Source organism: Lichenostomus cassidix, chromosome 10 (genome assembly GCF_008360975.1).
Source record: "Lichenostomus cassidix isolate B80296 chromosome 10, HeHo_3.0, whole genome shotgun sequence".
Taxonomy (NCBI): Eukaryota; Metazoa; Chordata; class Aves; order Passeriformes; family Meliphagidae; genus Lichenostomus; species Lichenostomus cassidix.
This window is the reverse complement of record NC_139491.1, coordinates 15,025,818-15,038,896: the sequence shown is the minus strand read 5'-3', so window position 1 is coordinate 15,038,896 and position 13,079 is coordinate 15,025,818. Positions and strand designations below refer to the sequence as shown.

At 39.2% G+C, this 13,079-nt stretch overlaps 1 protein-coding gene across 5 annotated transcripts in view; it reads left to right on the top strand.

The window, feature by feature from the left end:
• Positions 1–13,079, top strand: part of TRPM1 (transient receptor potential cation channel subfamily M member 1) — a 122,986-nt gene that overhangs the window by 85,133 nt on the left and 24,774 nt on the right. For all 5 annotated transcript variants that reach the window (XM_085070815.1, XM_085070811.1, XM_085070812.1 and 2 more), the window contains 12 exons: positions 392–471; positions 1,240–1,435; positions 1,706–1,919; positions 2,466–2,590; positions 3,265–3,436; positions 5,884–6,058; positions 7,556–7,679; positions 8,832–8,904; positions 9,751–9,851; positions 11,380–11,553; positions 12,207–12,341; positions 12,628–12,678. In XM_085070815.1, coding sequence (XP_084926941.1) covers positions 392–471; positions 1,240–1,435; positions 1,706–1,919; positions 2,466–2,590; positions 3,265–3,436; positions 5,884–6,058; positions 7,556–7,679; positions 8,832–8,904; positions 9,751–9,851; positions 11,380–11,553; positions 12,207–12,341; positions 12,628–12,678 — 1,620 coding nt within the window. The remainder of the gene's footprint in view (positions 1–391; positions 472–1,239; positions 1,436–1,705; positions 1,920–2,465; positions 2,591–3,264; positions 3,437–5,883; positions 6,059–7,555; positions 7,680–8,831; positions 8,905–9,750; positions 9,852–11,379; positions 11,554–12,206; positions 12,342–12,627; positions 12,679–13,079) is intronic.

The window sequence follows — 13,079 nt, the reverse complement described above, 5'->3', positions numbered from 1 at the left end:
AAGGGAAAGTTAGTGGGGAGCACTTTCTGCATGCAAAGAATTAAAGCATTATTTGGACTAAATGCTATTATCTATTTATATCACAATTTATGCTGATTTTCTGTACTACTTTGAGTCCATTTACTGTTTACTGTAGTAGGAAGAAGCAGCTGCATTTTTTGGTAGACCTTGAAACTTCAAGACCAGCATCTTCCTACATAAAGGTTTTTACACACATCCAAAGTCTTAATTTTATCCAAGTCATAGAAAATTCACATCATTTCATGAGTAGATGAATCTGGTGTTTAAAAGTGATGCGAATGAATTTAGTAGCTGAAAATAGAAGGTGAATGTTACTGTATCTGCCACACAGAAGTACATCTGTACATTTCTTTTTTCTCTCTCCTTTAAGGGTCAGAAGGCTTGGATAGAGAAGACCTTTTCTAAAAGAGAATGCATCTATGTAATTGCCAACAACAAAGATGTTACCAGGTAACATTTGAAACAATTTGAATTTGAAAAGTTTGACATTTTTGTTTTGGCCAGCAGAAAAGCTTAATACCAGAGTAACTGAACTTGATTTGGGTTTAGATATGTGAAACCCAGTTTAGTCACTGTCCCTAAAGGGAGATGACAGGGGAACAAAAGCACAGGTCATGCTTGCACTCAGATCTGCACAGAGCCATGGGACATGTCCCACAGCTGAGAAGGCTGGTAGCAGGAGAGGCAGCAAGTTGTTAGTTCGTAGCTTTGCGAACCGGTTTAAATTCATACTGGATTCTGAAGGCAAGGGTGCAATAATGTGGTGCCATCCTTCACAGTTGCTGTGATGCTACCAATGACAATAGCATACAGGGGGATTTGATTTCTCAGTCCAAATATTAATATCACTTCATGGGCTGGCTGCTTATTGTGGTCCAGCTTGTGTGGATAACAGAACAGTTAATGTTAACAGTTAATGCAAGCTGTCACCTCTGAGTAAGAAACAGGTGGTCAGTGCTCCTGTTCTGCATTCTTTCTCCTTGCCTGTCCTTTTACCTAGAACAGCTTTCCAGAGGATAACACAATTGAAGTGAATTTTTTTATCTCTGCATGTTAAGAAACACCTAAGGGCTGTTAATTCAGGCATATATGTGTATGTGAGAGGTGTTTCTATGATTCATGTACAGCAAGGCGTGGGTGGTTGAAAATCTAATTTCTGATTTTATTTTTAATATTGAAGATACTGAAATCAAATTCACTTCAAATTTTAACTTACAGGTGCTGCTGTGGCCAGCTCATTAACCAACATATTCCACCTCCTCCAAGTATAACAGCTAATAAAAATGGAGAAGAAACGAAGCAAGTGGAAGCTCAGCCAGAGAAATGGTCTGTCAGTAAACACACACAAGCATACCCAACTGATGCCTATGGAAACCTGGAATTCCAGGGAGGGGGACATTCAAATAAGGCCATGGTAAGAGGGATTGACTACTCTAAGGTGTTCGTTCATCTGGTGTGTTAGCTTAACAGACTCTTGAGTTTTCTTAGCAATAGAAGTAACAGCAAATCAAACTTCTGCAAAAATTCTGGTTTTCCTCTCTTCTGAAGACATCCAAACTTAGATTTGTTTCTTTGTTTGAAAATTGTAAAACTCTCTCTTCAGCATGAAAGGCAAATAACCATTCTATGCTCAGACAATTTACAGAGCAGGTTGGGTGATAACATTACACATTGCTCTTTGCAGTACATCCGTGTGTCATATGACACTAAACCAGATTCTCTGCTGCACCTCATGGTGAAAGACTGGCAACTGGAACTGCCCAAACTCTTAATCTCTGTCCATGGAGGCCTCCAGAACTTTGAAATGCAACCTAAATTAAAGCAGGTGTTTGGAAAAGGTCTGATTAAGGCTGCCATGACCACAGGAGCTTGGATTTTCACTGGTGGTGTTAGTACAGGTAAGCAATTGCCATCACTTCTAGTTTACTTAAGAATTCAGTCATGTTCATTCACTAATCTTTCCCACAGGCAGAAGATTTAAGTCTACATGAACGAGTCATTATCCACTAGACAAAAAAAGGAGCATTGTAATCATTTGTGTTAATCTCCTACCCAGCCCAGACTATAAGATTTTCCTGGGTCAGTATTGATTTGCATTACTCAGTGCTTCCCCTGGAAAAAAAAAAAATTCAGCCTTGGTTTCAGTAGCAAGAAATATACCACTAGTTCTAATACACTTTTTTTAGTGCTTGGTTATCCTTGTAGTTAAGAAGTTTCCTACTCCAAATTTACCAAACTTTAGCTTCTTGTGGGTTTTTTGTACCAAGATCTTTCTGATTATGTCATAACCATGGTTATTTTCATTGCATTTTCTACTATGAAGTAGAGATACCAATTTAGTAGTGAAAGCAACCCAGTAGCTCTGTGAGAGGCAAGAAGAAAATTCTGTTGTTCAGTGATCAATCTAAAGTGCCAAAAATGAATTAAATTGATTGTATCTATAGGTGTCATTCGTCATGTGGGAGATGCCTTGAAAGATCATTCTTCCAAATCCAGAGGACGAATATGTGCCATAGGAATTGCACCATGGGGCATTGTAGAAAACAAGGAAGATCTAATAGGAAAAGATGTAAGTGTTTAAGGAAGCAGCCGTGTAACAAAATATATTGTTAATATTTCTGAAGTATTGCTTTTTTCCGTTTCTAAAACATGCCTAGGAGGTGAAATTGAACAATTTCTTGAAAAAGAAACCTACTGTTTAGGTATATTTCTCAGATTGTCATATATGACCTCAAAGTAAATACAGAACTAGTGAGGTTTCCATTGCTTTCATTAGTAAAGACCTCTCTGTGGTCACAGTTTTATGTACTAACTTCAGTGTGACACATTGAGACTTTTATAAATCACGTAAAGGCCTTTATGGGTGCAAGGCTGGCATTTCTTATAGATGGGTCCTCTGGAGTGGCATCTGAACTCCAAATGAGAATGTATTTCTAATGCACTAAGAGGATTATGTAACAACACAGTGTGTGAACAAGGAGAGCACGCTAATGAGCTTAGGGGAACATGCAGGGGAGTGCACAATGTGACTGTCATCCTCCAAAGAGAACAGTGCTGTCAGGAGTTCAGATTTGGAATGTAAAAGCAAGCTCCATTTGTAGTTCTCCTCTGGGTTTAGTTATAAAGGTTTGCTTGGTTTGTTTCCTCAGAAGACTCTGAGTGTGCCTCTGTTGGGTGGTGCAGGGCATTTTCCCATTTGATTCTTGGCTCTAATCTAGGTCTATCTCTCCTCTTGACTCACAGGTAACACGAGTTTACCAAACAATGTCAAACCCTCTAAGTAAGCTCTCTGTGCTCAACAGTTCCCACACCCACTTCATTCTGGCAGACAACGGCACATTAGGTAAATATGGAGCTGAAGTAAAGTTACGGCGTCAGTTGGAAAAACACATTTCCCTCCAGAAAATTAACACCCGTAAGTACAAGTGGGGCAAAATGTACACCTAACATCTTAAAGGAAGGGAGGGAAGGAGGGCTTGAAATACTTAGAAATATGGAAATTAAAGGTTTCTTCCAGCTCTTTCCAGTGGAAATGTGATCAGGACTGTGTGACTGCTCTAGAACTTGTGTTGTCTGATAAGTGGTGAAAGAGCCCACGTCGAACCAGGCAGAAAAACCATGGCATGAGGATTGCATAAAGGGATGAAGAAAAATTGACAAGTAATAGTGAGGAGAAGCTTCCAAGCAATGAAAATCTCAGGAAAGCAAAATGCAAAGAATTTGTGCACTTCTAGGCTAGAATTCATAAGCATCAGTAAACACACACAATGAAGTGATTTTTTACAGTTCCTGTTTATGGGAATCCTGTGTAGCTCAGTGATTTCTGATTCCAAATGTTCACATGAGCATTTTATTTTCTCTTTTATGTATGGATCTGGTTCATTTGAAATATCACACTCAGAATTCTTTGATCTTCCTGATAAACTTAGCAGACATTTTGATTTGTAATAACAATGAAGATAATTTCACCTTAATGCTTCCATATTTAGAATTTTGTGCAGCTTTAAAATTTCTTCCAGTTGTTACGGCCAGTTATTCTTCCAGTTATTATGGCCTCGCTAAAATAGTTTTCTAACACTTTTCTTGTCATTATTTAGAAAAAAAATCTTTTAAAAGACATATTTTCATCAACATGCAAAAAAAAATTTTTAGAAGGTGAAATTAAAAAAATATAAGCTATTTAAAATAACCCTACAGCCCTCATTAAAAATGGTCCCAAAAATGTTAATAGTCTTTGAATTTACACTTCAGTTAAGACCTACTGTAGAATCAGCATAAGTTCTACTAGTTGCATTTCTTACCTCTTAAAGGTGCACCTGTAAACTGTGTAGGCCTGTAAAAATAAGAAAAAACAAACACCCAGAATGGCAATTGCATTGAACTCCACAGAAGTTTCTAGCAGGGTCTAAGTGCTCTTACAGGCAGAGCAGGAAAATCAAGTCAAGTGCCAGGTAAAGCCAAAAGGCACAATTAGACATCAGCCATGGGGTAGCCAAATGTTCTGGGAGGTCTCTAAGTACTGCTCTCTGCCTCTGGTATGCCTAAGAAACAGCTCAGGAAAATGCTGCCCCTTGCCTTTGAGCATGGAGGCAGCGCCAGGTACTGCTGCCCACAGATGGAAACAGCTCACCTTAGTCTGCTTTTGTCATCTTTGTCTTCTGCAGAAGTGCTGGCAGAGCTGTAAGGTTGTAAAAGGCTTGGAAGATAAGGAATTCAGGGCCCAGAGACAAGATGCTCTGTCTCATTCCTTTTAATACCATTGGGGCTTGGGGATATTGGCTCTGATTTAGGTACTGTTTGATAATTTTTGTCATGAGAAGGGCAAAGCTGGGAATACACAGAAACCTGTTCTTTGAAGGGCTGCAGTACACCTGCTAGTAACGACATACAGGGAGTTGTTTTGTTTCTTTTTAATCACTCCAAGCACAGGCACCTCAGCTGGAAATCTCAGGAGGAATCACTAAAGATTTCATGGACACACAGGCCGGCCTATGCCCTGTGACTCCTCCTTATCAGAGCAAGGGTGTACTGACAGGAGGATGTCAGGAAGCTTCTGCTGTTACTGTGCATGGTGTTCCTGTTCTTCAGAGAGGAGTCAAGGTTGAAAATATTAATTCTTTCACGCGTTCTCAGCCAAACAAAAAAAGTGCAACTTTGTAAAACGCTGGTCATTTCACAGATTAAGCACTGAATTCAAATGCTTACGATAGTGGAATTAGTCAGCATGCAGGTAATGTTTTGTCCTTCATTTCCCCAAGTTTCTTGTGACCAAGGCTACTGAGACCATGTGACCTGTGGGCTTCCCTTTGTCATCCTATGCCTGGAGATCACAGTGAGGCAGGGACAGCAAAGGGATGCTCAGCTGTCGTCTCTTCCATCGGCCAACCATGTCAGCCTCATGATAAAAGCACTAATTTCATTTTTTTATTTTAGGAATAAGCATAGGTGTGTCACCTTACTGAAGACTTCCCATAGGTAACCAATGAAGAGTTAAAGCATCAGACTGGGTAACAGTGAAGCTGATGAAGCAATAGGACAATCATGTTAGCTGCTGTATCTGTACCTGGTGTCTGTTGAGAGAGATTACAGACATTCACCAACACTGGGTGGATAACTTGTCAGTGTGGAGCTGATGCAAAACCAATGGCAGAGAGACATCTTGCTCTTTTCTTTTTGGGGCTGTGAAACAGCACATGGATGTTTTTCCTCACATTGGCCATGAAATGGCCATCGTTTTTCCTAAGGGCTCTGGTTTGAGGTGGTGCTCTAACACAGAACTCACATCCACTTATCTTAATTTCATAAACTAAGTTTCAATGACACCTCTTTTTTTTCTCGTTTCTGTTCTTCTGTTTTTTGCAGGACTGGGGCAAGGTGTTCCTGTAGTTGGACTCATAGTGGAAGGAGGTCCCAATGTGATCTCCATTGTCTTGGAGTGTCTGCGGGAAGAACCTCCTCTCCCAGTTGTGATCTGTGATGGCAGCGGGCGAGCATCTGACATTCTGTCCTTTGCACACAAGTATTCAGAAGAAGGAGGGTAAGGTTTCAAGATCTTCACCAAAGCTGTGCAGGACTATATGCTTTGCTTTCATAGAGCTTCATTAAAAGAACACCTCAAGGATAAAATGGTACTAACAGAAGCATTCTGCTAGCAGTCAGCTTTTTTTGCCCCTTTGGTCTTAGCCCTGGAGTTAATGAGTAGAAACTGTTGCCACTTGGAATGCATGCAGTGGCCATTTGAAATGAGCTTGCTCTCAGTACAGCACACTGTCATGCAAGCTCCCTCAGGCTTTGCTGCACTGTACTTGGTGCTGGGTTGGTCTTGGTAGAAGCAAGGAGAAGTTCCCAGGAGTAACTTTTCCTCAGGCCAAGGCTGAGGTTAATTAGTGCATGGATTTGCAAAATTTGTACTGCCTGATTCTGCTGTGTTGTGTGAATGAACTTCATTGTCCAAAAATGCCAGACCAGCTGTAGAAGTGTTGGACTTCCTTCATTCTCTTGCCTTACAGGCAAAAACCTAGTATATTGTCTTAATTAGGGTATAGCACACCTGTCTTGTGCTGAAGACAGAGCCTAATTCCATGACTGAAGTTGGATCTTAGCTTGGATTAAATATTAAGCACACAAATAATATTGTAAGCAGTGTGGATGTTGTTTGCTGAATTAGAAGAGCAGCTCTTATGCTGGATTTTGTTGGTATTTAGACATAGCACGTATTTAATTGCACCAACAGTATTTGTGATTCAGCAACTTTCTTTTCCTATGTTACAAGCTTCTTTAGTTTAGATCAAACTTTGCTTTTTGCTTTCTTATTCATTCTTCCTATCAGCTCATAGGTAATTGAAAGAGCTTATCAGGATCAGTCTGTCTGAGATGTGCTCACTGCATGACTTTCTTTCCCAGTGCATATGATGCAGTGTCCAATTTTCTTCTCCAATAATTATGATAAGATGAATGTGTTCGTCTGGTAAGGCAGATCTGTAATGAGAATTTTTTGCCAGTCCAATCATTTCCTCACAGTGAACTTTGAGTTTTACTGCATCTCTCAGGCACCTGCTAGTAATGTTTGCTATAATTTGAAAATACGTGTGTTTTACTAGGAAATGGATGAAGATTGAAGGGCTGTTTCATATTGCTTTGAGAGATCAAATATTTCTGACCTTTCTAGAATGTTTTCAATCTAATTTCTTTAATTATCTTTTGGGTTGTTCATTTGTTTCTCAGTTGGGTATTATGAGGTTTCAGATGCACTGAAGCAAGTTCAGTCCTCTATTTAAGATGATAACCAAGGTGACATATCAGAAATGTGAATTATTTTGGGGTTTTTAGCTATATGCAAAGGGACTCAGAACATTTAGAAGCAAAGATAGGGGTCCTGTAAAGCCTAGAGATAAAATCCTGAAGACTGAACTTGTTAGCAGAAGTATATCTGTGATATGTAAGAGGAATACCTCTATATTATTGCTTCTTAAACAGCAGGCCTTCTGAATATATATTCATTCTGACAATGTCTTATGTCTAATTTTTCATTTAGGATAATAAATGAATCCCTTAGGGACCAGCTTCTAGTTACCATCCAGAAAACCTTTAACTACAACAGGAATCAAGCTCATCAGCTGTTTGTCATTCTTATGGAGTGCATGAAGAAAAAAGAACTTGTAAGTGTCCTAAAAGTAGTTCACAAAGGTAATTTCTGTGACCAAACTTTATAGAGTACTTTCAAGTGCCATTTTCCCAGGGTTATAGTTTAAACGTTTTTTTTTTCAATATAGCTCCATTAAATGTTCACATAGGTGATAAGCTGACGGGAAGAGAGTCAGCCTTCCTAGAAAAATTGGTTGAGAGAGCCCACAGCTGCCTTAGTCAGACTATTTTGAATTTAAAATATGCATCAGAGCAGGCCTGGTTTACTCAGCAAAATTCAGACACTGGCCGTGCAGCCTAAGCAGACTTATGATTATGGTTTTCTGTTGATAGTTTTGTCTGCTTTCTTGTTAATTTGTAGTATTTTTTCTATAGTTCTTCTATTTCTAATGTCATGTGTCTTTGCATTCCTGCAGAATATATTCTAACTGTTGAGAAAAGTGCTATTCTCAGTATTTAATGTGAATAGTTGCTTTTGGAATATAATTTGGGGGTTTTTGAGTCTGCATTTGGTATTAAGTTCATTAATACAGAATACTTGGTTATTCTGCTTTTGAATTATTAATCTTCTAATATGTAGCTAAATGACTATGCTTTACATTAATTACCATTTTTCAAATGAGTTAATTGTAACGGACTGAACTAAGCAAATGTGACTAGAAATAATTGCTTTTCTTTACTTGATTCTGCCTTTTTGATTTTCATATTTAACACATCCTGCAGCTAAAAAATATTTGTATGTTATCATCAATAAAATGAATGCTATGATAATTATTTTGGGAACTAGCATTTCCATTTCCATTACTACTGGAAAGTAATGGAACCATCAGAAAACATTCAGTTTTGCATGGCACTTTTGTCACCACTTTTTAAAATTCATGGGTTTGGTGAAGCTTTTCATCAAGTCTGTAATGTTTACCAATGCAGGGATATTTTAGCATAACTTCATTGAAAGGATTTAATTAAAAATTCCTGTGAAAATTAAATTTTGAAGAAAAAATCAGTATAGCTGTACTTTTTGAAAAATCCTAAGTCTTAGGAAATAACAAAGCTGCACCATTCTGCTCTGATTTTCTCAGAATTAAAAATTCTGCTGTTTCTATCCCATTGTTAGTCTCTCTCTTTGCTGTGTTGTAATTTTGTGTTTGGTTTTGTCTGCCCTTTAGATCACTGTGTTCCGCATGGGCTCCGAAGGGCAGCAGGACATTGAGATGTCCATCCTAACTGCTCTCCTCAAAGGTGGGTTTTCCAAGCAGCTAGGAAGGATGCACAAAAGGATCCCAAGAAGACATTCCTATGCACTGTCTGAGGCTCACTCTTTGTGTTTAAGTCTTTGATTTCTTCACTTGGATTCTAGCAAGTACCTGGACATGTTTGGTTAATGTTCAGGTTAGCGTGAAGCACAAAATCTGGATTGAAAGTTTTGTGTGGATTTCCTCCCCTGAAAGCCTGGGGTGGGAGTGATGCAACAACTGTACTGCTAATATTTCAGCTCATTTTATTGCAGTTCTAGCATACATTAATAAAGTTAGGAAAAAAAGTGGGAAGATAAAAGGCTGTCTGGATTTTCCAGATCTCAGATTGTACCGTTTAAACCTTAGAGCAATAGGATCAGTTCCATATTTATTTGGGGTTTGTTATGTTTGCCTAAACAACTGTTTTCTGTCTGCAGGTGTCTAGTACTTGACACAGGCTCAATATGGGATCTCTGGAGTCCCCAAAGCTAAGGAATAAAGAGAGGAATTTTTACACTCTTATCTACAGTGTCAGCCAGAGGAGCTGAAAGGGGTGTTTTAGAAGAGTCAATGTCTGTCTAGCATCAGAATAAAAGTCTATGTGGAACCTTTTAAAAAATAAGGGAGATAATCTCATTAATCACTTGGAAATTGGGATTATGAGGTTAAATGGAAGATGCTGTTAACTGATTTGATGAGTCCACTGCTTTGTGGCAGAATTATTCTAATGATAGTATGATATGGAGCCAGGCTTGCTGTTTTCTAGTTCTTGCTGAAGTGAATCACAGAAGGTTGTCCAGCCTTGTTTCATCATGTTTGAAATACTAAACACCTGTGTGTTTCTCATTAGGTACCAATGCCTCTGCTCCAGACCAGCTCAGCCTGGCTTTGGCCTGGAATCGTGTAGACATTGCACGCAGCCAAATCTTTGTCTTTGGACACCACTGGCCAGTAAGATAAAGTTTTCCTTCTCAGTTAGTCTGTCAGTAGTTTAAATTAAGTTGTGCAATATTTCCACCTTGGATTTTGATTCTGCACTAGCAGCAGTGGTGAAACACTGCAGTTCATCTGCATAACTAAAATCCTCTATTTGAGCCACTTTGTGTCTCACTGTATTGATGCTTATTACTTTACTGTGTGAACCATCTGATGCTGAATTACTATGAAGTGTCATGAGGAGAGCAGCCTGAAAGAGGCTGTAGGAATGAGGGGAAAGAATTTTGGTAGCTTTTTTAAATTTAGTCATCTTTCTTGAAATTATGCAATAAAATGACACTCAAAGGAATACCATTCATGTGCATGATGTGCATAATGGACAGATTTATTGCATTTGGAAGCCTGTACAATTAAATTTAAACAAATGTTGCTGCATATGCAGTTTTATTTCTTCACTTCTAGTAATGTGATGATTTCAATATTCAAGGTTCATTACAATGCTTATACAGAGAAGATTTAATAATCCTAAAGATTATGAAGTTTTACTACTATTACATGTTTAATTGGATGGAATGTCCTGCTCTCCATATTACTGTGGTTAGATTCAGGGGTTCCACCAAAAACTGAAACCTGTTACTGCTTTGGCCTAGTTCATACTTCCCCTGCACAGCAGTTGTGGAAACAGCACAGTGGAAACAGGCAGCTGGGATTCACTGTCATTCCAAGTTCCTAGAGATTGCTTTCAGACCAGCCTGTGCTGCCAGTTGCAGTTTTGTCCAGGCTGTTGAATAGATTTGTGATAGCTGGGCAGAGGAGAGTTTTTTAAGACTAATAAAACCCCAAGAAAGAAGCCTTTTTGAAGGCTTCATCCTGTAGCTGTCAGTGCAGAGCACAGGTAGTTGTAATCCAGTTTGCTTGTCTGTGGAGTTTCTGTAACCTAAGCATTATCTGGAGCAAGTTAAGCCTCCAAATCATAGACAAGTGCTGTGGTGCATGTGTGCCTCTGCCCTGGGCAGATAGGTTGGAAAGGTGAAGGACATTAGGTGAAGGCTAAATGTGTCTCGAGAGGTATAAACAGAAATACTGTCTGCAGAACGGAAATGAACCAGCGAGTGGCCCTCTGTCCTCTCCTCTCTGCTCTGCAGTATGGATGCTGTTTGGCATCATGCAGTATTCTTGTTAAGCTCTTTCTGTCCAGCTCTTGTTGCTGTTTATTTTGACAACTACTGATTTCAGAGAGAGCAAAGGAACTGAAGTGTCCCAGTCTTCCTCTCACACTGATTTTATTTTGAGAGAGAAATCCTCCCCAGTCAATCTCATTCGCCACTTTGACTTTCAGTGTTACTGACTGCGTTAGATATAACAGCTTTAAAGAAAGGATAAAGCTGTGACTATGCAGAAAGGTCCTTAAATTTAGAGCAATTATCATTTTTAGTTAACAATCTGTTGAGAAGTGGTGACTGGGGAGCAAGTTTGGTACTCAATTAAGTAGTTACTGTACAATCAATTAGATTTCTAATACTTTATTGCATTATAAATACAGCCTTTAGGAAGCCTTACAGCTCCTGATGGTGCAGCTCCTGAGAAGGAAAAGAAATCTCCAGCACCTCAGACTAAAGGAGGCAGAGGGAAGGGAAAAGGGAAGAAAAAGGGAGGAAAAGCAAAAGAAGAGCCAGAAGAAGAAACAGACCCGAGGAAACTTGAACTCCTGAACTGGGTGAGATGCTTGCATTAAAACTGTTGGAAGATTGTTTTTCTATTCTGAGGTACAAAGACAGAAGGAAAATACACACTTTCATTCTGTAAAATGCTCATTTGCACATTCCCACAAGATCAGCAGTAGATCCTGCAGGAATGCTGTTCCGTGTTTGAGCCAAGAATCCCTCTCTCATCCCATGTGCACCACGTGCAGCCATACCTTAACAGTACAGATCAGTGCTGAGCTGCAGCATCTTCTTCCCTGCACTTGTCAGAAGGAAATAACACCAGTGAACATCATCCTTCTGTGTATGTGTTAGTTTAACTTGTTCCTATCGTGTTGAGCAAGTAAATCCCCTTTTTACATAATGTCTCAAGCATGGTATGCCTGGTTTAGTTAAAAATACTGAACAAAATTACTGAAACCTGTAAGTTGAAAGACAAGTTTAAAGCTACAAGTTGAAAGTTGTATTGCTAAAGGTTTGGAAAACTCTGCTATCTCTATTCACTTGCATGTGGGTAAAATGTTACTTCCTAAATGCCTTTTTTACTGACAGATTTATCAACATATTTGACTGAGTTCATATCCTACATAATGAAAAGGCCTGTGGTTGTTAGCCAGCCAACTCATTTGTACTCATGTGGTCCCACATTCTCCCTTGTGCAATTCAGGTGAATTCCCTGGAGCAGGCTATGCTGGATGCACTGGTTCTGGATCGAGTGGACTTTGTGAAACTGCTTATTGAGAATGGAGTGAACATGCAGCACTTCCTGACTATTCCTCGCCTGGAGGAACTTTATAATACTGTGAGTGAGCAGAAATACTAAAAGGCCCTGTGACACCTTTGCTACTGTATTGTATGAGACTTGAATCACCACAGAAAGGTTTATAAAAAAGGGATATTACACAGCTCTTGATAGAAAGGTGTTTGTCACTGTAGCCCAGTTCCTTCTTTTCACCCCTCTGGAGTGTGATGGCACATGGTTGTTGTCTAAAGCTCTGCTTAAGGTGCCAGATCACTAATTCTGTTCATGTTTGCAAAAAATCTGCTGAATTGAAGCTCTAATGGACCATGAATTATTTTTGTTTCAGAGATTGGGTCCACCTAATACACTGCATTTGCTAGTCAGAGATGTGAAAAAGGTAAGTTTTACTAACAGCAGTGTTACATTTGTGTGATTGCATTAGCAGTGTGAATCAACAGTAAAAGCAAGCATAGTGTGGGGGGCAGGCATTTGAAATTAGATGGCAGCTGTTAAGGAAAGTTAAATGTCTTCTTGTGACAAACAGTGATGCCAGTCTAAATAGGGCATGGCAGCACTACTAATTAAAAAACTAAGGAGTAAACTTAATTAAGCTCCTAGTAGTGTAATATGGCATTTGAAATTTAGGTTGATACTGTTTCTTTACAAGTAGCTCCCAATGCTGCATTACAGGGAAGAAGTGGAAGGAAAGGCCTGCTAGATTAACTGGAAGCTCCACTCATGACCACAGAATTTGTTCCCTTTTGTTTGTTTCCTTGTGTTTTTTCTAGTACTTTTCTC